The sequence below is a fragment of the Dendrobium catenatum genome, unplaced genomic scaffold (assembly GCF_001605985.2).
Source record: "Dendrobium catenatum unplaced genomic scaffold, ASM160598v2 fragScaff_scaffold_133, whole genome shotgun sequence".
Lineage (NCBI taxonomy): Eukaryota > Viridiplantae > Streptophyta > Magnoliopsida > Asparagales > Orchidaceae > Dendrobium > Dendrobium catenatum.
The window spans coordinates 2,672,140-2,696,028 of NW_021318595.1; the positions used below are offsets into that span (position 1 = coordinate 2,672,140).

General features: G+C 35.4%; 1 protein-coding gene across 1 annotated transcript; it reads right to left on the bottom strand.

The window, feature by feature from the left end:
- Positions 1-23,581, bottom strand: LOC110101112 (phenylalanine--tRNA ligase, chloroplastic/mitochondrial). Its single transcript, XM_020828894.2, has 10 exons — positions 23,143-23,581; positions 22,841-23,034; positions 13,865-14,071; positions 13,668-13,785; positions 13,497-13,573; positions 6,084-6,263; positions 5,921-5,965; positions 2,383-2,487; positions 549-662; positions 1-281 (listed from the first exon to the last, which is right to left on the bottom strand). Exons 1-10 carry the CDS (start codon positions 23,408-23,410, stop codon positions 231-233), a joined length of 1,359 nt encoding a protein of 452 aa, XP_020684553.1. The 5' UTR covers positions 23,411-23,581; the 3' UTR covers positions 1-230.
- Between the last annotated feature and the right edge of the window lie 308 nt (positions 23,582-23,889).

Here is a 23,889-nt window from a genome sequence, read left to right on the forward strand (position 1 = left end):
TAATCAAATTATTATCGAGCCAGGCACAATTAAACAGGACTTTATTCACATCTGACTCGTTAGATACTCGGGTTTATAAAAACTAATTGAACTCCAGCTAACAAACAAGTAGTTTTTTCTTTTTTTTTTAACAGCTGCACTCCTGCTCTTAATATTCAACTTTGAACGTTACAACATGGGATAATAGAAATAATGGCTGCAAGATAATAATGGAATACAATTTAAAGCTCTTATCTGAGAATGACTTTTAACTTGCTTTGAACGGCCTCCCTCACATCCCCCTGCACTCACGAAGAGAAAGGAAATTAGTTCCAAATTAAGATTTCGGCTTCGTTTGGGACGACTTTTTTACTGTTGCTTCTTAAAGCAGCTTCCAAGTATAAAAATTTAAACTTTTGTATTAAGAATCTATTTTAAGAAACAGTAAGAAAGTTGTCAACAGAGCCTTCATTTTATACTAAAAAGCTGTTTTATAAAGCAATAAGAAACCTATCCCAAACGAAACCTAAATCATTTAAAATTTTACTTTAAAAAAAAATTCTACAGACCTGGAGCTGGTTAATCTCCTCATCTGTTAGTGAGCGTTCCATTGACCTGTAAGCAATTCTGTAGCAGTGACTGGTCATTCCCTTCTTATTTGTGAAGTTATCAATCAACCGCACCTGAAACCTTATATGAGTAATCATTTACTTCTAATCTATTTTAACAAAAACAAATGGAAAGAAGATTTTATAAAAATATCTGATGTAATTTATATCACTATGGTAAGACAATATTTACAGGTATGTGTTCAAAGTTAGGAAACATTTAAATAGAAATAAAAAATAATATCGTAGATTAATTTTGTGCCAAGAATATTTAGGTGTGTCACCTATGCACGCAATTATCTGCCTGCCTAATACAACATTGACCCAAAAGTTTGCAAAAGAGTATTTAACAGTTTGTTGGGAATTCTCTACTACAAAAAGGGTACAAATGCTACTCATCTATTGCTTGTAGCTTTTTTAAATGAGAAAAATATCCCAACTCATCATCAACAAGTAGATGTTCTCACAAAAATACTAAATAAACATGCTTTTGAAAGTATGATTGGCAAACTTGGGATTATAAATATATATTCCTAAGCATAAGGGGGAGTGTTGGCAGATTTGGAAGGTCTTCTTGGTATTGAAGTGGGGTAAAATCAAATATTTCATAGAAGGAACTTGTGCCGATTCTTGGGGTTGTCCGCATTTTGCTTGTGGGGAAAATAATGACTGCATTCAATTCTCTTTTTTCTACTTGGTTTTACCAACTTCAAACCCAACTGGCTTTCCATCTTTGCCACAACCGACAATCCATCGTTGCTCACATCTTTAGTGTTTCAGTCTTATCCCCTCACAATTTTATGGAAAGAAAAATGATTGGCTTTACCAATTTTAGAAGGCTATAATCAACCAACCTTGTGTGTAAATTTAGATTAACTGTATTTTTTTTGTCTTGTTAGACTTGTTTTTTTGTACAAATGTGAGTTGTAATTAATAGATGGAATAATAATTAGATAATATTATTCCACTCTGGTTTTTACAAATGTAAGCCTGAAAGATCATGACTAAAAGATCCATCACAAACATTTAAATTTGCCTGTGGAGCTAGCAATTTCTCCTTATTTTGATATCAATGTTACAAACTTGTTGGCATGTTTCATCAAATTCATAAGCATCTAAGTTTGGAGCAATTTTATGAATAACTTTCAGATTTGGGTAAAAAGAGGCTCATCGTCAGTATAAAATTCACAAATCAAGTACAATGTTTAGTGGAATATTGTCTGGAGGTCTTACATGAAAATATGAAATTGTTACGGGATCAAACAGTTATTATGTATGACTCAAATGATTACACATATGATCATAATTCTTCTATGATAACTATAATGGATTACAATGAGTCATATTACAATCACAAATATCATTTTAATCCTTGGGAATCTCATACATATTATAACTTAAAGGTACACCAATATTCCTATGATGAGTGGTTGGCTCATTAAAAAACAAATGATATCACCAATATAGGCAATATGATGATTACAAATATGATTTTCTCCCCCCATCTCATCCAAAAATATATTAGCATGATGACACCACATTATAGACCATTTTTCAAAATTCCAAAAGTTCGCAAATTTTTGTCAATTCAAAAAATTAGCCATCTGTGGAACCTACACCAGTTCAAAAGCCTAATAGTTATCTTGACTTGGCCTTTGAGGATTACTATTGAGAACAACACATTTTTTACATGTGCATAATCATGTGTGATTCATCATCTGTAGTTATAATATTCACATAAAGAAAATATAGAGATAAAGAAGTTAAGCAAGCAGAAAATGGCACTCAGGCATACCTCCTCCACAAGATCTCCGGCAATTCCTCTCACAACTTCGCACAAATTATTCTCCGTGAATGAGTCGCTTATCCAGAAACTCATATCCTTGTAACATGGAGGATACTGCAAAGAGAAAAATGTTCACATAGTCAGAAAGAAAAGTGAATAAGTTCTTGGACAATTAATAGGAAGATAAATTAAGTTTAATATCATATCAAACTTTACTTTCAGAAACGTAAGGTAAGAAGTTCGAATAATTTGCTTATTTCCAAATGGAAATTATGGTAAAATAACATCATATCAAAGCTAAAAATAGTAAGTGAGCTCGACACTTGCTACAAACCAATCCTTGCTGTCTTACAGAATAAATCAAACTTACTGGAAAAGACAACTTAGGGCTCAAAAAATTAGGAGCAATATATGAATGATTAAGTCCCTTACAATATAAAGTCTTCCCCATAATTTTACGAGCCCTCCAGACAATGTTTCCCGCAAACTTTCTAGATACAAGCTTTTGATATTGCTACTACAAAATTCAGATATTTCTCCTTGTTGAGAGAGTATTACCAACACTTGTAGCTGATTGTGACCAATAAATAGAATGGAAAATGTAGAAAAGATAACTTTAAATGTAAAATAAATTTTCCCACACTCGAAAAACCTGACAGTAATGTTAGTATTTTTTTTTTTTTCTCTGATTGGAGCCCATTTCAAGATTACTGTCTCATCAAAAAGTCCCTTTCATATTGATGCGAACCCCAGTAATCTGAAATGTTAGATGTAATGCTGGGGTGTTTGGATCAATTTTACTTCCTATTTTTTTGTTTTTGTTTTTTATTTGTTTTGTTTAGGCTATTACTTGAAGTGAAAAATTGTTTAATTTCGATCATGCAATTAATATTTTCAAAAAAAAAAAAAAACAAAACCGTAATGAAACAAATACAGTTCAACATAAATAATTTAAATTTTCAGTTGCCTTTCTTTTGATAAATCTTATAGTATTATGTACTTTATATTTTAAATGCTTAATTATTATCAATAATCATATAAGTTGATGACTCAAACATTTCACAAGTTTTTTAATGAAATGTATTAAAAATGACTAGTTAGAAGTAGATGTTATCATTTCAATATTAATCTACAATATTGTTTTCTTACAATCATTTCAATAATGTTAAAATCATTAAAATAGAAGTAGATGTTATCAATTTTTTTCTTACAATCATTAAAATAAATACAAAAATCATAATGAAAGTTAATCATATTTAACTTCCATTATGATTTTTTATTTATTTTAATGTGATAAATAACAAAAAATATAAAAAATTTATATAATCTCATATATACAATAATATCCAAAATGCCCTCACATTGAACTATTGGGGTTAATTTTAACTATTACTTTTGGCTTTGAGATCAAATTGAACATTTTCTAATAGTCCGAAGACTAAATTGGATCATCATAAAAGTTTGGGAGTAAATTGGATATTTACTAATAGTTGAAGGACTATTTTGAACTTTTATTTAATACTACTTACAATACACTGGCTTACCTCAGATTGAAATGCTACTCTTTTGGTCATCCCTTTTTGCCATCAAAATTGAGGCTTTGGCTCTCCACATTCCTGACAATTTCACCACATCATCATTAGTGAAAATGATTCTTCTTAGCCTCCTCTTGCCTTGGCCTCTTTTCAAGGTGCTTTCTAATAATTCTAATCCAAGCGGCCTTAAAACTTTTAGTGAGAGTAATAAAGTCTCCTTTGCTTATTTTCCTCATGCTTGTCTTCTTTGGGACCACAAATTGAGGGATCTACTGTCTTTCGCTGCTTTGGTTAACTTAGTTCTCCTCTATAGTAATGGTCTTGGAGCTTGCCTTAGAAATATTCCTCAATGGAAACTTCATTTCTCCTTGATTCCATTCAATCCTACTATATATTCCATAAAAAAATAGATTTCTTTTGCAAGGTAACCAAGGCAAATGCTTGCCTGAAGAACTCAGTGGTATGCTCCTGTACAGATTGCTCGCATATATATCTCAGTTGTGCCACTTGATCCATTGACTCTTCATAGTTGATAGGATAAAAAAAGATTTAATTAGTCCTTTAAAGTGTAACCATGCAATTCTAGATAGGTCATAGCTCTTAGACTCAAAGTTCCACTACATATAAGCATATGAGGATATTTTGAGAGATGCAAAAATAATAATTTTGGGAGCATGTCTTCTAAATGGCCATTCGCTTAAGGAGATGAAACATAATTCTCCAAAATTTAGTAAATCTATTTTCCAGACTCTCTAATGATGACTCAAAAGATTCTCTTAATCCTGTTATCAGCTTTTTAGCATTAACAGAAATTTGGATTGTGGTTTTAATTTTAGCAATTATCTAAAGAAAGAAAGGCCTTTCAATTCTTAAACTAGGAATCAATGCTGTGATACTAATTTGTGATCCAAATCCATCAAAAGGTATTAAAGCCTAGCCATCTGACTGGGATAACAAAGTTCATGGACTTAATATGATACTGGAGTTTAGAATGCAAATATTATCTAAGTTGTGGCTAGAAGAAGGCTGCAACCAAATCGTCCAAGACAATCAATAATCTAACAAAGGAATAATAAGAGATTATTCTTCGCTGGTTGATGGAATTAGCATTAACAAGTTTCCAAGGGATCTTTGTAAAATTTGGCCAACCAAAGGAAAAGGGAGAGAAATTGATCTAACCTTAGCAAACACAGGGATTACATTACTACTCAGAGAGAGGTTGGAGATTAATATAACGGTTATTTGATGTTCTCACCACTTATATAATCCTCTCTTGATAAAGCTTCGTCCTTCACCTCTTTGAACTTCCCATGTTTCAATATCCTCTTGCACCTCTCAGTTTGGAGAGGAGCTGATAAAGAAAGTTCAACATGGGTTTTGAGAGAGAGGAGAGGGAGCATCCTCGGATAAGGAAAGAAAGGAGGCAGCTTGGATTTTTTCGGAAAAGAAATGAACTTTATTGATGATACGATTAATGATAAAAGGTTATATAAAAGACCTTATGGATTCACTCGATAAAATAAAGAAAATCTAATAAAAAGATAATAACTTCTGATAAGTGGTCTATCTCATATGATAATCCCTCCCAACAAACCCTATCTAACCAGTAACCACTAAATATGATATTTTCTATTTTGCAAATATTTTTCTTATGCTCTATTTGTTTTTCAACAAGGCTTCCTTTTCTTATATTATGAAAGGTATGCCTAATAGTTTCGTTCAGTTTTAGTTTGTAATATTTTTTTTTTTCATGATCTTAATGCAATTTGCATTTCTTCAAAAAAAAAAAAAGGTAGCATTCTGCCTCATAAGGTTGCATGCAAAGTATGTTGCTTGAATTGAGCGAATGTTCGAGTGCAAACAAAATAGCATTATAGAAGATCATGACATTAATTCCAGCTTATGGCTAACTTGCAACACCATTGGTTTGCTATTTCAATGCCAAAAGAACGAATTAACTAATTAAATTCCAAAACTGAATGCAAGATTGCACAGCTTATTATATGCCATACCTTGGAAAATGGTTTGAACTTGATTCCAAGCTTTCCCTCAGAGAACTATACTCAAGAAAAGCTTGGTTAGAACTTAGAAATTCAATGCAAGTAAATAATTCTTGAAATTTTTCTCGAGAGACAGAAAAAGATATTGTTAAAGAAATAAAAAAGCTTAGAGTACCTGGGAAGTAAACCGCTGATCGGTTGACCAAAACAACCTAATATCTGGAATATCAAAAAGAACCATTGCTAATCGTTCCAAACCAAGACCAAAGGCCCAAGCAACAGAATGTATTTTTCCATTTCTTTCCAATATCTCCTGCTCAGTCACTCCACATCCCAATACTTCCATCCATTTCTCCTAAATGACAATTAAAGATCATATTATTTCCCCTGGGAAAGTTAAAATAAGAAAATATCAGATAAGAATGGCAAAGGAAATAGCAAGAATAGTAATTGTACTGATATACGAAAAACTTAATAAACAACAACAGAAAATATAAGATAGAAGACAAGAAGAACCATCCTGAGTTCTAAGTGCACAATGGAGGGAGCTCTTGAAGCGATGATTAAGTTTTAACTACACAAGTACAAATTAGCCACAAAAACTGCTTTTGGAAAACATCTGTTGCTAATTAGCTACTACTTTGGTACCCATCGGCCCAAGATTGACCAAAAAGTACAAAATTTACTATACTTGGCAGCCGATTTTCTGCATTTTTTTTTTTTTTTTTTTTTTGGGTATAGATGCAATATCTGTAGAAATGTTGTAGCTCACTAATACGCCAAATTAATAGACTTGTGGTTTTTTTTTTGGGGGGCGGGGGCTATGACATTTGCAATATTTTTGCTACAAAATTTTGCCACTACATCGATAACACTAGCAAAATTACAACTCCTTGTGCAAAATTAATAATAATTAGCAGGTTATTTTTCACTATGAAATTTGTAATTGTTTTTTATAATTTAAAATTCATGGATGACAAGAATTTGGGACCAATGGTTGAATGTTTCATTCCAACATTTGTGCATTATTTATACAATCTTATGAGAGCTTCTAATAGAAAACATATAAAATCAGGGAATGAAAATTATAGAATACAACAACAACAACAACATCAAGCATTTATCCTACTACGTGGGGTCGGCTACATTAATCATTTTTCTCCATTGTGTCCTATTAAAGGTCAAATTATAGAATAATTACAATAATTCATGGATTTATGAAATGGTAAAATAATAATCGTAAACAATTTAAAATAATCCACGAATTGATGAGATGGCACTAATAATCCTAGGGATAACTGAGGTAACATAAAGTGACTAAGGAAAGTGAAGGACGTCTAGCTTAGTGGAAGATTGATGGAAGCAAAATTGACGGAGAGAGATTAAATGGAGGTGGAATTGATGGAGATTGATTTTTTCATAAAGATTAGCTTATTTAGGCATTAAATTAAATAAGAAAGATAGGCTATTTTTAAACAAATTTGTTACAAAATTTTTCCACAATATAAAAATACATAATAAATCAAAACTCGGTAAGACAAACAAATGACGAACGAAGTTTTATGATAAAACTTAAAAATACTATTTTCGTTCTCTTACCCTCCATTCGCTACTCATTTTGCAACTTGCAATTCACCGACCCTCTGCAGCATGAAACATCCTCTTCTAAACTCAACATCTTTCTCACTAAGGCCAATGGCCTATGAAGAACAGCCACTTCAAAAAGCTTTTCATAATCGTGTATGGCACAAGCATTTCGCGACATATGTTCAACATGATGAAAATCATGTCTAATATATTTATTCCAACATTAAGGCACGTGATGATGATGATGATGTGTGTTTTTTTAGCAAAATTTTGGAAACTATATTTTGTTATTGATGATGATGGCTTTATTGATTAATTGTTAAGTGATAGTGATCATGTTTTCAAGTGCTTTGGGACAATTAGTGATGTATAAATGTGTTTTTCTTTGAGATCATTTTGAAGATTATGTACACTTATTTTTTATCTTTTTATGCGAAAAATAAAAATTGGTGATAATAAATTGTTGGCTAAAAAAAAGGCACGTATGCATAAAACCCGCTTTGTAGCTATAGGATTCCATTTCCCTTAAGTCAGGTTGCAATTAATCAGATTTCCTGGAGTCCTTACTTCCCGTGAGCCCAAGCACTCATAATATTATATAACTTTATATGATATAATATACATATAACATATAAGATATAATATAATAGAGAGGGAGAGAGGAGTCCAATAGGGCATGGTTGGGTTCGGCTAGGGTAGTCGTCGAAGGATCGAAGTCGAAGTGCGACAAAGGAGCAGAAGAAAGACTCATGTAATCTCTATACCTCCTGGTAAGCAACGAAGTTAGAAAGTAAAAGGGAGTCGAAAGAGCGAAATCGAATGGCAACATAGAAGTTGAAGTCGAACAATCACGAAGGAACCAAAGAAGAGGCGGTGCAATCTCTGCGCCTCCTGCGAACCGAAGCCGAATAGCAACGAAGGATCGGAAGAAGCGACACATGCAATCTCTGCACCTCTTGCAAAGTGACAAAACCGAACAGCACCGACAAAAAGAGAAGATGAAAGGTGAACTGATGCGGACATCCGATCATGAAGATTTTTAAAGGAGGAGATGACGATCGACGGCCAAGATCATTCCACCTTATCTTAATTTGTTATTTGTAATATTTATTTTTATTATGAATTTTCCATTTTTACCCTTACTTAAGAGGGTCGTTGATGGGGACATCAGATCGTGGAGAGTCTATCAGAGACGTGGTCGTTGATCTACGACCACAATTGAGTCATTGTATTTATGAGTTCTTTTATGTATTTTCTTATTTATTATGTCATATTGTATTTTCTTTATTAGTTTGCTTTATTAGTTTCCCGTTGTACCCTTTTATTAAGGGAAGTCGTATGTAAGCCCTAGGAGCATTGTCATCCTTTTATTTTTCTGAGTTTATACGAGAGTATTTATATAGCCCTAGTGTTCTTCTTTTGAGGTGAATGAATGATTGTTTGAAAACTTTACTTCTCTTTGTTTGAACTCTCATGAGCGCTTGAGAGATTGGAGTGAAATCCCTTGGTGAGGGAGAATTGTGCATCACCCACCAACCAAGATGAGTCGGGTTCGTGGTTCTACCTTCTATCTCTTTCTCCCCTCCTACCACCACCAGCCTTACCTCCCCTCCACCACCTTTTCCAAAACTTTCATCATCACCCAAACTCCCTTCTTCTCGCCCACCTAATTCCGCAAACCAGCTCCACCTAGCCGTCGGTTCCATTACCCGAACCCCAAGCAAGCCGCCGGCCCCTTGCCCTCTCTTGGATTTGTTTCATATTCTAGATTGTCATAATTTTGGTCAGATTTTGAATTCAAATTCACCCAATTTGAAATTCAAAATCTTTCCTAAAATTATAAAATCTATTTTAGGAAAGTTTCCAAATTAAAGCCTATTTGAATTTCAAATTCATTTGGATTTAATTAATGCTTTTCCTATTTCTTAAACCCAAATTAAGAAACCCTTAATCCCTCCCATTAATTCCCCCATGGCCATCAATGCCACCGGTCCCCCTATAGAGTTGGATTAGGAATTCTTTCCTAAAACCCAATTCCCCACTTTGGAAATAATTCCAAATTTCATGCTCCCTCCTTGGCCGAAATTTCCAAATCCCATAACTCCTAATTACTTTCCAAAATCTAACAATTGATTTTGGAAACAAATCCCTCACCCCCACCTCTCACCTAATTCCCCAAACCACCTCCACCTAGCCGTCAGTTCCATTACCCGAACCCCAAGCAAGGCGCCGGCCCCTAGCCCCTTGCCCTCTGTTGGATTTGTTTCATATTCTAGATTGCCATAATTTTGGTCAGATTTTGAATTCAAATTCACCCATTTCACTTCCCTCTCAATTTCAAAATTTGAAATTTATATTAGAATTTTGAATTTAATTAGCTCCTCCAACCTAACCCTAACCCCATGTGTGGCTCCCCCTTTTGGTTGAACCCTTCTCCTCTCCTTCTCTCTTGTTTCATCTGAGGACCCCCTTTCTATCAAGAGATCTAGGAACCGTGAAGGACGTCGCCAATACTACTACACACAACAAACAAATGAATGACCGATCCGGAACTTGATTACAGCCTCTCCTACGACGAGCATGGATTTGTTTAGATCCTGCACTCGACCTTCTTTGACGTCAACCCGCGCATCGACCACACCGTAGAAGAGTACGTAGAGCGCATCTTGGACACCTTGATCAAGTCTATTGAAGAGCAACTTAGTATCGTCCAGTGGAGGATTACAACCGATCCTTGATGAAGGTCTTCTAATCTTCCTCTTCTTGCATTTCTTAAAGTCTAACCCTCTTCCTTGTGATTTGATTTTAGTCATGAAGATCGTGTTCATCTAACTCAGCCGAGCTTAGTAAACGTAGGGATTGAGTGCACTTCATTTGTTTATAATCTTATTGTTAGATAAAGAATTTTCGTTGAAAGCTATTATATTTGCATGTTGTTGATTTCCTATATTATTTTGAAGATTCAAAGCTCTTATTGTGCAACTTAGCCTAAACGGAAGTGACTGCTCTTACGTTTTATTTTGTCGTTTTACTTACTAATAATTATAATATTTATTATTCTAATCAATAAATCATGCAAGTTCTTTTCAAGTTATTACATGCATTGTAGTCCTACATCAGTCTTCCTATGTAAGCCCTAGGGGCGTATGTGTCTTGCTTTAGTTTCTTAGGCCTCTATATAGAGGCCCTTGCTTGTGTAATGTAATGTTGGATGATTAATAAAATTTTGTGTTTGCACTTGTGTTCTTTGGAAAGAACCTTGGGTGAGATTCCTACGGGAGGAATTCGTAGCTTCCGTCAGCCGCAAAATGTGTCCGGGCTCGTGGCCTGAAATCCTTTGGTGAATGGAAACGTAGTACCCGTCAGCTGAAGGATGTGTCCGGGCTCGCGGTTGTATCTTTCTTTTCCTAAAACCTTTTCTCCACCTCCCTTGACCGTCGGTCAAAATCCCCCACTTTCCACCAGCCGATTCTCCCATAAACCCCTCCACTTCCACAAAACTGGCCTCCGCTTCTCCCTCCCCATGACCTTAGCTCCACCACCACTCACGGCCAAGCAACAAGCCGCCGGCCCTCCCCTTAGTTTCTTCCCATCCCCACATGACATCAAGTCTTTCCTAAATTAGTTTTCATATTTTAGGTAACTATCTTAAAGATCAAATTCAATAGATTTAAATTTGAATAGTTGTCTAATTTATAAATCCTATTTTAGGGAACTTACTAATTCATAGTCTATTTAAATTTTGAATTAAAATTGGGATGAAATCTTTCATTCCAAATTTAATTTCTTAATTTAGAAAAGCTTTGAATGCCTCATTAAACTCCCTCTTTTTCTCCTTCCTTTTCATGCAAAATTAATTTGGGAAATATTTCCATTCAATTCCCGCAATCCAAATTTGAATTTGAATTGTTTCCTTAAATAGGATTCTATTTTAGGAAACTCCTCCAATCTAATTCAAATTAACAAATAAATTAGATTGAAATTAATTTACTTTCCTTAAGTTGGGATTCCTAAAGAGGCAAGTAACAAAAGCTTTCCCCAATTCCCCCTCTCCCTCTTCCTACCCGCCGGCCCCCTTCCTACCCGCCGCCCTTTCCCCCCTCTTGCTCTTGATTGAAGCCAATTTTCCTTTTCTATACACCCTCATTTGGGAAGCTTTGATATTACTTATTCAATTCAATTTTGAATTTTGAATAAATTCCTAAAATAGATTGATCTATTTTAGGAAAGTTTTTAAATAAAATCCCAATTAATGACCTCCACTTATGGTCGGCCCCTCCCCTTTCGATATTCCCTCTAATTCCCCTCCATTAATTAATTCTCTAATTGGAGATCCCATTATGGGAATTAATTAATTCAAATTCCAAATCTCTCCCACCCCCATACCCGTTCTACATCATGAACCCTAGACACCTCTTGTGAAGCAACGAAGTCGAACAGCAACGTCAGAGTCGAAGAAGCGAGGTGTGCAACCTCTGTGTCTCGAGCGAAGCAACGAGACCGAACAGCACGAAGGAGTCGAAGAAGCCACGCAATCCGTTTCTCTTTTTTTTTTTCTTCGATCGCTCCTACCGATCATTTTAAAGGAATAAGCGGGTGGTTACCTTATTTTGATCGAAGGGTTGCTTCATTTGGAGGAAAATCGTTCGAGGTAGGGCCGACGACAGGTAAATTGCTTCATATTGCTTTGTTTTGTTTTTTTCTTTCTTTCTTCTTCATTTTTTTTATAGTCAACATAAATCAATCATGATGATTAATGATGATGTTGGTATGTTGTCAACAATCAAGTACACCTGAAAAAATATTAAAATATCTGTGTAATTTAATCAATAACAATTTTATTTTTATTGGCCCTTAAAATTTTTATGATATTTTATTTTACTGTGTGATATTTTTTATAGAAAATTTTGACACTACTTTTATTGATCCAAAACAACAACAACATTTAGTTCAAGACCATCGCATGAAAGTACACTCATCCATCATTACAATAGCCTTTCATTGAAAATGATGCCAAGACAATAGCCTTTCTTGATCAACTTAAATGAGTCTGAGGCATATAAAACCATGCTGAAGGCTAACTACAAAAAATGTTTAGTCATAACACTTCATTTGAAGCATATTTGAGCTTCGCAAGTCTTGAACCAAAACATTGTGCTGGGACATGAAACCATTCAATCAAATTCAACCAAAATATAATCCTTTTTAGGGAATACTTTTGACGATAAAACCTGTGGTTCTTAATAGAAAACCTTCACACCACGCACCAAGGTTCTCTAATAACCAAAAAAAGCTGCTAATTAACTGGACTGGGCAACTGAACGACAAAATAGGACCCTGATAGGGTTTATTACCCAACTTTGACCGTTGGATTACTATTTACTAGCAAAACAGTGTACCAGAATAAATTGATATCAGCCCTTTATCAAAGATACCCTTCACTTGTAAGGTGACATTAGACAATACCACATTAACAAAAGCCCAAAAAAGTAAAATATGAAGTTACGCTCACAATTTAATACAACAACAACAAGTCTTTATCCCACTGTCGGGTCAGCTACATAAATCCATTATCTCTATTGTATCATGTTAAAAGTCAAATTCTCATCTAAATCTAATAAAGCAAGGTCATTTCTAATCTTTTCTAACCAAGTACTTTTAGGTCAACTCTACCTTTCTTAACATAAATCAAATCTAATACATTTACTTTCCTGATCGGGTCATCAGAAGGCCGCCGTTTATGTGACCAAACCATCTAAAGCGAATCTCTCTAATATTATCTTCCATTGGAGCTACTCCAATCTTTTAACGTATATGCTCACAATTTTATATATACCTAAAATTAACTAGTTGAATAATTAGTAAAATGTTGGACAACAGACTAAAGCTTAAGCATTTTTTAAGTCCAACAGAGTGGAATCCACATATGATAACCCATATCAACCTTCCAAAATCATAATTGGAGTTTGGAATTAGCAGAAAACTATAATTCTTGACAAACCTGAAAATATATCTCCAGCTCAAAAGATGGGTTTGTGAAGGGAAAATAAGTATCAATCCACCGCATCTCCACATCACCTGCAAATTACAAAAATTATAAATTTTAGAAATTTAAGAAGATAAAAAGTTGCAGCCCAAAATGTCAGTCATGGCCCCTCATATTTTATCTTACCAAATAATTTTTTTGCCAAACCCTCGAGAGATTTCTTTAAATCCATAGCAGCATAAGATGTTCCATCCAAACCAGAATCAACCCACTCATCAGAACAGAAGACACGAACCCCTTCCATCTGTTTGCATTATACTTGAAACATAGCAAAAAAAGTGCAGCATATTTCTAAAGGAAACTACTAGAAAGTTGGTAAAAACCTGATGGAATACAGGATAATGGGTTGAGTCGATGGAATCCCTTCGATAAACATCGCCAGTCACCAGAAAATGAGAGTGCCCAGTTTTCAACAACTCTGCTTGATGCGCACTTGTATGGCACCTCAAGACTGTTTGAGCATCAACATAGTATGTATCATTATTACTCCTGCTAACATGATCAGCAGGGACCAAAACATCATCAAAATTCTGCAAAATGGAATTTCTTCACGTTATCATAATCATATGGAACGAAAGAAATCTTTCTAATGAAAGAAGTAAAAAGGATGACAAGATAAAGATGAAGTGATAAGACCAACCACCGTATTCTTTATTTTTTTAGTAATCGTGTCACTCTAACAAATTTATTTGATGCCTCATCCTACAAGTTACAATAAGCTGATCCTATCTAAGCAGGGAAAAGAAGCCAATTCCTAGGGCAAGAGCATACAAGTATTTCTTTAGGGTATGTGGTCCAGAAGAAGATCAAGCCTCTAACCTTAACAAGATTCTTAAGCAAAGCCTTCATATACGGTTTCACAAGTCTTGCGAGCTTCTTGTTACGGTCGATCTTCCCAATAGCATCAAAGATAATTCTATCTTTGTCAGCCCCCTTTTCAGGCTATATTAAATATGTAGTCAATGCTAAAAACACTCTTCTTACAGGGAATAACCAAGAAGTAGTAATTGAAACCAAACACTAATTCAAAATTATTTTATATCAAAGAATCTGAGCCATCCCAAATATTTTGCCTAGGAATTCGATTTTTTGTCAAGAAGGTAGTGTTTATATTATGACATTCGTGCATCTATCTATATTGCAAGCAATCCATATTCATGAAACAATTAAATATATCGAGGTTAATTGTAACTTTGTTAAAGCAGTTGTGTTATATCCATAGTTAATAGGAGTCAGTAATTGCATAAAACCAAAGTTGAATTTTTACCAGCCTACAAATCCCTTATTACAATTTTTTTACATCCCTATGAATCATAACTAGACCCATAGTAGGTACTTTTTACAAAATTTTGGAAATAGACTAAACAATAAGTTTCTAATTTTAAGAACCCTAATTCCAATAAATTGCGAGCTGTGCCAATATTGCAAGATTGCCCTAGGTATTTCCCTCACTGGCAGTTCCCACCCATCGGTGACCCTTTGTGGGCGACCCCCACATTCTTTTTCCTCACATGCTGCTCTAATCCCTCGCCCTTAGTTTGCATGATTGAGCTCATGGCGCCTAAAGCCAGCAAGTTGCCTCAGCTTTATCCATGGCTCTGGGTTCTTTGTCGCAATATTCAGCATCTGTCACTCGCTAATCAAGTTAGTTGACTCCCTAGATCCCTATACCTATCAGTGGGTAGACGACACTTCTAGGCATCATGTTTCTCCTTGTGGTCTCTAGCCTTGACACCCTAGATGGCACCCCTACTATCTCAATTTAGTTTTTTAACTTTTAATTTACTTTCACAACACTTTAGTGGGAAGGTACATAATTGTTTATAGGTGTTGACCTCTATATATGTTTTACGATTAACTGAGTAAATCGAGGAAGGAACTATCAGATATGTCGCTTATCAGAGCATCGGGACACCTCGATCGCCATCACTCAAAATCCTAACCCAACACAAGGTTGACAGCCTTGTTGTTCTCTTCACAATTGCAGCCAACAACAAACCATCTCCTCCCTCAGCCCACTTAGCCCATTCCATCTCCAAATATCAGCCAAATAACCCAAACTCATCTCCTCTACAGCCCATTATACATCCATTTACACATTTCAATAACAAACCTACAACCCATTCCACTTCCAAAATTCAGACCAAGCAACCACTTATAACTACAACATTCCAAAATCAACCCACTTAACGAAAATCAGCCCCCCAACCCCCCTCTATTACTATTATGATTACTAGTATCATTGTCGTTGTTTAAAAAAAAAGTGAAGAGGAAAAGATAAAAGAAAAAAAGAGAAAAGAGAATTTTCTAAAAAAAAAAAAAGAGAAAAGGAAAATTGTGTACCTTAATATTTGTGCGCATTTTTACCGTCGACCCCCATTGCTGAGGTATAATGATTTCTGAATATGAAAACTCCCAAAATCTTATTTTTTGATGCTCGCAGTGTACCGCGGGACCACTTATACACGCTTTCTCTAAAGTGGTGGGAGGGAACCCGGTGCGGCGCTTGCGACAAGGCGGGTAAGCCTTATGCACACTTTTCTTAGCGTGGCGAGGTAAAAATTAAGCACCCATGTATGAGCCTTAATGCCTGCGGGAAAAAATTGGATTTTCAAACATGTACCCCTGAAGACTCGTGAACGCCTTTCTCTGGCGTGGTGGAATTGAAGACCACGGCCACAGTGTCATCCAACACCGACCATACACTTCTTTCTCTAACGTGGTCAAGCTAAGACTCTCTAAATTTCCCCTAAACATGGGAGACGCCGGGAGGCTGCCAAAATTTCATCTGAACAATGAATTAGCTTAAGAAATTTTAGGAAAAATTAATTGCACAATAAACAATGCAACGAGATCCAGACAAATGAATTTATAGGGGACCAAACTTTTAAGCAAATAGAAGACTTGACTTCAACAAGACTGCACAGAAGCTAACTTGCATATTGAACCACAGAGAACCGGACTTTAATTTGACAAATGCACAATCAAAATGAAAATATACATGCCAAATAATAATTTGAGTCCTTCATATGACCGTCAATGAACAAGCAAAGGCAACAAATTTGTAACACGAGCAAACACTAATAAGTAGCTACGACAATTGATAAATTGTAAATATAACGGATTCCTTACGAATATGATTAAAAGAATTGTTATGCATACAACAACTTGCCTATGGGTAGGACTTAGGAGAGATTCGTAGTGCAAATGCCACAGTTCATTAAAGGACAAGAGCACTAGACCTTCAATGAAAATATCAATGTCACTATACAACTATAAGCAACAATCACCGATGGGTCATGAAGTACTCTTAATACATGTTTGACAAATGTTCACAGATGACAGTGAAATGCATGCAAGCTAATATAACAGTTTGCTGACCGACATGTATGAAGAAATCAGCAGTGCACACAGCTCAACCGATAGGCAACAGTAAGTTGCAAGCAAATACACTAACTTGTCTACATATGACAACATTGGTTGTCATCCTACAAACATATACAAGAAGATTATAAGGAATGTAACTATATCCTACAATCGAAAACACAAGATTTCACAGAGTTATCATGTCCACTGAAATGCAATCATCAACAAGCAGCGACAATCGAACATGCAATGAATTGCCAACTAAGAGGTGTTTGAAAGGATTGAAGCAAATGTAGCTCGCATACAACTAATGTCATGTGAACAGATAAATAATCACCTATGAATGATGATTAGCTGATGTACAATGCTCATGCTTGTGGAAGAGGCATGATAATTGCAATTCATGGGAGAAATATGAAGAGCCTGCAGTGAATGTTGCGACATCCCTGCAATCAATGTCAGTTCCCTTGTAGATGAATACAATCATTCCCTGTGACTGATGATGACTGATATGATCTATTTGTGGATAATAACAACGGATATGTCATGAGTACAGAGGATCCCCTGTGGACAATGATCCTTCTACAATGTACCCTTGGACGAAGCAACCCACGACTGCCGACAATGAACCTTCTGTCAGGTTCTATTGACTACCTCCTCTGACTAAGTAGATTAGGGATCACGATGACCCGGCATGATGGAACCATGGGATCTTGATCGGGTCTATCTTCATTCCCCCCACCATCCGCTTTAAGTGCCAGGTGGTAAATTTTTAATTCTTAATATTAAATTTTCAAATACCTAAACACGTTGCTACTATACGCCAGATATCATGTATCTGTTTGATGACTAGCCTTAATTGAAATTTTCTCTCACTATGGGGAGGGATAATTAACTATAGGGGCTTACGCCTATAGGAAACCTAAACTCATATCATAAAGTCCTCGCAAAATGAGGGTGAAATCTCTGGGTAATGTCTTATTTGAACCCAATATACCTTCTAAAAATTTGCCTCGCAACATACTTGTTAAAACTCTTCACGACGACCCATAAAGAAGAAAATAAATGGGCCGCGAAGAGGCTGGGGTACGAATTTTTTAAGCCCACAATAGGTCATGTTGCCATCTTCTTTGCCTCCTCAAGTTATTTTACATGTCAAGGTTGCTCTCTTATTATTGTAGCAGTAGGAAGATATTGTTTCCCCTATGTTCCATGCCTCTATATCGGGCGCTTCTCCTATTGTCGACGTTCCATGATCCTTTGTTGAAGTTGTTGGAAGGTTGATAACTTTAGAAACTCAACGACCTTCGTCTATCCAATTTTTATTATTTTTTTATAAAGGTTCAAACTCCCATCATCAAAAGCAGCCCTCTACCTTTAAGGGTAAATCAACTCTTCTCTTCATTGAATTAGAGATATTAGATCTAATCAATTCTCCTTCTCCATAGTGCGAAAATTGTCAATATGAAGTCCCAGTCTTGAGATTATATATTCATTTATGTTAGATTTTTATATGTCTGGAGAATATTCAATTAGGCTCCTCAACCCTGGCCTAGTATTATTAGATTATCAGTTGAAGCATATAACTTTCTACTATTTTCATGTTGATCAAACTATGTGAGTTGCTTTCTAATTCAAATTTTAAAGTAATCTCTTCACTTTGACTCGTTTGTAGAACCTCCTGTCTATTTGGTTTATTTTCCTCAACTTTGACCAAACTACTTCAATCAATCTATACTATATTTTTTGGATTATATCTTGGGAAACCCTTGTAAGTATATGCTACAATGCCTTTGGATAGAGAGGTTTGGATTAGCTCTTCTTCTTGTGTTTATTATGAGAATATTATATTTGAAAGTATTCATTAGTATTGTACCTCTTACAAAAAAAAAGTAAAACTACCTGAGTGCATCAAAGCTCGTTAATAACTAAGCAAATTATTTTTTATCAATCCATACAACCTGAAACAAGGGAAACATGCAAATGATCAAAATCTCTATTCAGATGAGATAAAATTAGTTCGAAATTCTTCAATTCAAACATGCCTACAAAATCTGGAACAAACTCTAGATTGTATTGTGAAATCAAAGCCTTCAAAACCTACCCTTATTGTGAAAAACCTTGTGAAAGATAACATAAAATGATTTGCACCCAAAATCATTGCTATAGATCCTTTAGAAGAGCTAGCCTCTCATCTAATCATTATTATAGAGGATGTTGACGCCACGGAGTCACAGTAACTTTCAAATTTGGATGGTAGTTTAGCAAGTATAGAAGCTCGAGTGGATAGGTGATGTAGAACGGGTAGGAGGCTTTGCTAGGGAGAGGATTTCCTCCTCAAAAATATGACAGCAAGCCTAGGTGAGGCCTTGAGAAATTTCAGCCTACGGGAGTTATGGTTAAAATTCAGCCTTCTTCTGGTGCAGGACAGCAAACAGACATTTGGGGAGAGTAAATCGTTCCAAAAAATTCTGACACAATTCCTTTCAGGAATTCTGAAAAGTTTCAGATTTTTCTCACAAGATCTCCTCCCCTATAAATGGATATTGTGTTTTTTGCTTTAACATTTTAATCTAGCAATTCCCTGTTATAGCCACTTGTGTACCCATTTCATCATATAATAATAATATTATGTTTCTAAAATATATATATATGTTAGAGTGCAAGATATGGATCTGTAAGGAAGAATTTTTCTATTTAACAATTGTACCATATACGAGGACATTAGAAAATGCATCATTTGATTTCTTTACTAGTACCACAGAACCAAATTTTAGCAAATAAGGAAAGCACCCCACTCCAACACATGCAAAGGCAGCAATAGGGATTCCCAAATTCATGGCAAGTCTACAATAACATGCTACAAATAACAACAACAGAAAATTCACCAGAAAAAGATAATAACAAAGCATTGACTCAATGCTACAACAACATCAAGAACATCAAGCCTTTGTCCCAGTACGTCAGGTCGTCTATTGATAGGCCGGTTCATCCAAGGCCGGTTTTTGTTTATAGGAGGCGGGCTAGTTCCACCTCCTCTATACTTGCCGCCCACAATAGTGGGTCCCACAATTCCAATTGAGTTCAAATTAGAAAATGAGGGGGCGACTAGGGCTTTGGAGGGAAAATTGATTCGGAAAGTTTATGTATTAAATAGCATGAGGTGTTTTAGGGTTAGGGTTATGCTTAATTTGTTTCTCTTGTAGTTCCTTGGCGTCTTGGGCTCTAGACTCCTTGTCTAGAGATTGGGAGAGAATGATCCTCCTCTCGAATTGAGGATCACTTGTCTCTTGTTTTCGTGTTTGTTTGGCTTTAATTCTCTTATTGCAATCCATCGTTTTGGGGCTGATTTCACCTAGATTTTGCATTATTCTCGCTGTTTTCACCAATTAATGATAGATTTGCTTGCGAACACAAGTATTTTCTATCAACTAAATAAATCTTTTTTCTCCATTGTTTGTCCGGTTAAAAGTCAAATTCTCGTTTAAATCTAATAAAGAAATATCATTTCTAATATTTTCTAACCAAGTCTTTTTAGGTCTAGCTCTACCTTTCTTAACACAAGTCAAATCTAATACCTCAACTTTCCTAACCGGGTCATCGAAAGGCCTCTGTTTAAGGAACTGACTCAATGCTGCAATGCAAAAATCAAGTGGGGCAATACTATAGTAGCAATTCAATGAACAAGTAGCTGGAGATTCAAACCAATATGGAAAACCAAACCAAACAAAACCAATTGTCATTTTAGATAACACAATCCATTCTCTGAAGAATCACTACTATTGACTTGTTCATACAAAAAGAATACTAGAAACAAAAACTAAGAAAAAAAACAAGCAAGGCAACATAAACTCTAGGAATGGCAATGTGCCCGCCTAAATGTTTACATGTATTCTCAACAAGTACAACACTCCAATTTCCATCATCTTCCTTAGGGCAAATTATTATGTGCTGACACCAGACGCAAGCTTGCGTCCGGATTTGCTGCGCTTTTACTGCGTTTTTAATGTATTTTTACAAAATGGCAGTTAATACACAATTTTAATTGCATATTAGTTGCCCTTTGTTGTCCTTTTACTGAGTATTTGAAAAGTGCAAATAAAGCGTAGCAAAATGACAGCAAATACTCAATGAGTAAGATATTTATAGCGCTTTTGCTGCATTTTTGCAAATACTCAGCAAAATGGCAGCTAATATGCAATTTAAATTGTGTATTAGATTCCCTTTTGTAAAAATACATCAAAAGCGCAGCAATTTGGAAGCAAGCTTGCGTCCGTTGTCCACACAGAATAATTTGCCCTTCCTTAGACCTTTAGGATTTGGACAGGTAGAAAGAGTAAAAGAGAAGAAAGACAACTAGAGAAATGAAAGAGGGTGGAGGTGGCTAAGAATTGTGTGATTTAGAGATTGAATTCACTATATACTTAAAGTCATCAAAAGTTATTGCAATAAGGTTTGCATTAAAATGAAAAATATAATCCTAAAAAGCCTAAGGAAACTTATAATGTATGATATCAAATAGGTAGCACCCAAGATGATTGTGAAACCCTGAGGAAACTGATGAGGACATCAATTATTTAAGTGGTGGAAATAGTGAAATCCCTTAAGTCGAATAAAACTAAACTCTCGAACATCGAGGAGCCTTTTGGTGTAATGGTGAAAATTTCAATATAAACTCCAAAATTAAATGTGCTCGTATAAGAGTAGTCTTAAGATGGGTGACCTCCTGAAAAGTTATACCAAGAGGACAAAATCATGAGACTATTAGGTCAAAACAGACAATATCTTGAAGGTTGAGAGTTTAGACTAATACAAGTGGTATCAAAGTAATATACCAGCAAGAATATGCAAACTCTATCTTTAGAATCCTATCTTCTTGGTGAATGATTCTGAGCTAATGAAACTGACAAGGATGTAAATTATCTAAGTGGGAGAGATTGTAAAATCCTAAGAAAACTATTGAGGATGTTAGGTATCTAACTGGTGGAGATTGTGAAACCCTTTAAGTTGAATAAAACTAAAATCTTAAACATTGATGTGCCTTTTGGTGTAACAATTGAAATTTCAATAGAAACTTCAAAGTTAAGCGCGCTCACCTAAGAGCAGTATTAGGTTGTGTGGCCTCCTGGAAAGTTATACTAAGGGGACAAAGCAATGACTAATGACACTACTAGGTCAAAACGGATAATATTTTGACGATTGAGAGTTTGGACTGTTATAATAATAGTAATTCCTCCTAACTGAATGAGCGTCAAATAGACTTTTCCTTCCACCATAATGTGGTTGGCCATCCTAATGAGGAATAAGTGGTTTGAAATATTATAGCATCTAGAAATTCCCCATCTTTATCATGTAACCACTTATTATTGCTGAGTAGCCAACCATGCTCCATGTAGCTAGATTAACCATTTGGGCTTGATCATGGCTCAAATCTTTGTGCTAGATATTGTATTTGGAATTTGGACTTGAGCTTGATTTAAGCTTTATTGATGTATGAGTCTCTTGGATCATAATTAATTAGTTAATTTATCTTTTAGCTCAATACTTATTTTCAAGTAATGGAATGTCCTTTTAATCTCTAAATCATATAAAACCGGCCAAACAGTTTGTACAGATTAGCGCGGAATTAACAATAACTGACCCAAACAATTTCTAGGACTTAAAACCCTCCGGATTTGCTAAATTCCAATTTAGAGGACTTACTAAATACTACTTGAGTTGCATCCTAATAGCTGGAAATTAACTTCAATCACAATATTAAGAAATTTCAACTTCCAACTTCTTATATAACTGGAAGTATTTATCTAGACTAGGATCCTCATTCAGTTCTCAATGAAATTCATGTCAGTACCAAGATTTCTGAAACCAGCAAAACATCAAACAGCTTATCTACATTAAAAAAACTAACATGCTAGCAAGCTATAAACTCTTACCGCTTTAACGGAAACAATGGGGCTGAGGTCATCAAACTTCACAAACTTCCCTGAGTAGTTTGAATCAAAGTACTCATAAATAGCATTCTTCAAAATTCCAATTGGGTGGTTATCTCTACGGTGAAGCTGCATCCCCAGCTTGGAAAATATTGCATCGGGAACATTGTTAGCGGGATCGTTCTCCCTCACAACATCTAAGGAAAGAGTTTTAAAGAAAAATACCCAATAACAAAAGATTAGAAGAATACCATCTGAATTCAATTACAAACTACTTATTCTAATGAAGAATTTGAGAAAAATACCATCTTTAGTGATCTTGACACCGCCAACTTGGAGCAGGGCAGCGATGGGTTGCTTGGATTCCTTGCCAGTAGCCGCGAAGGAGCCGAATGGAGGTGTTGACATAGGAAAAGGGAGGGATTGATGGATGAGAAAGAAGAACCGACGGCTGTAGATGGGGAAATAAGAGTGAGGTCGGATTATAGAATTGTGCGCAAGAGAAGCGGTCTTCATTTGAGTTATGGCCCGATGGAAGGAGAGAGAACGGGAGATGCTTCTTTGGATAAGCATCGGCGGGCTTTGTTTAAAAGTGCGGGCGATTGCTTGGTTCCGTCGCTCTCCGAAGCAAAGCCGCGGGTTTTTCCTCCAGCTTCGAGCTGATAGAGTTACTGCATGAAAAATGGCCTCCTCGCACTGAGAAGCTCTCTCGGCAGATTTTACCCCTAGGCACCGGCAGCAAGAATCTCACATGGAAGTGTAGTACATTAGAGAAAGAAAATTAAAAAACAATGGGCTAAATATTTGTTATTTATTTTAAATACAATAAAAAATTTAAATCAAATCAAATGATTATTTATTTTAGAATTAATATAGAAAAATATTTGAAAATTAAATTTTTTTATATGGTCAAAATCTTTCCAAAGGAGTTGATCAAACTTTCAATCAAATAAACAAGTTGTCCAATAATTTCTCTTCCAACAAATTCTCTATCTCCATAAATTTTAGATCTTGTAAGCTTCGCAGTGATGGTTTCCTCTTTCCAATCATCA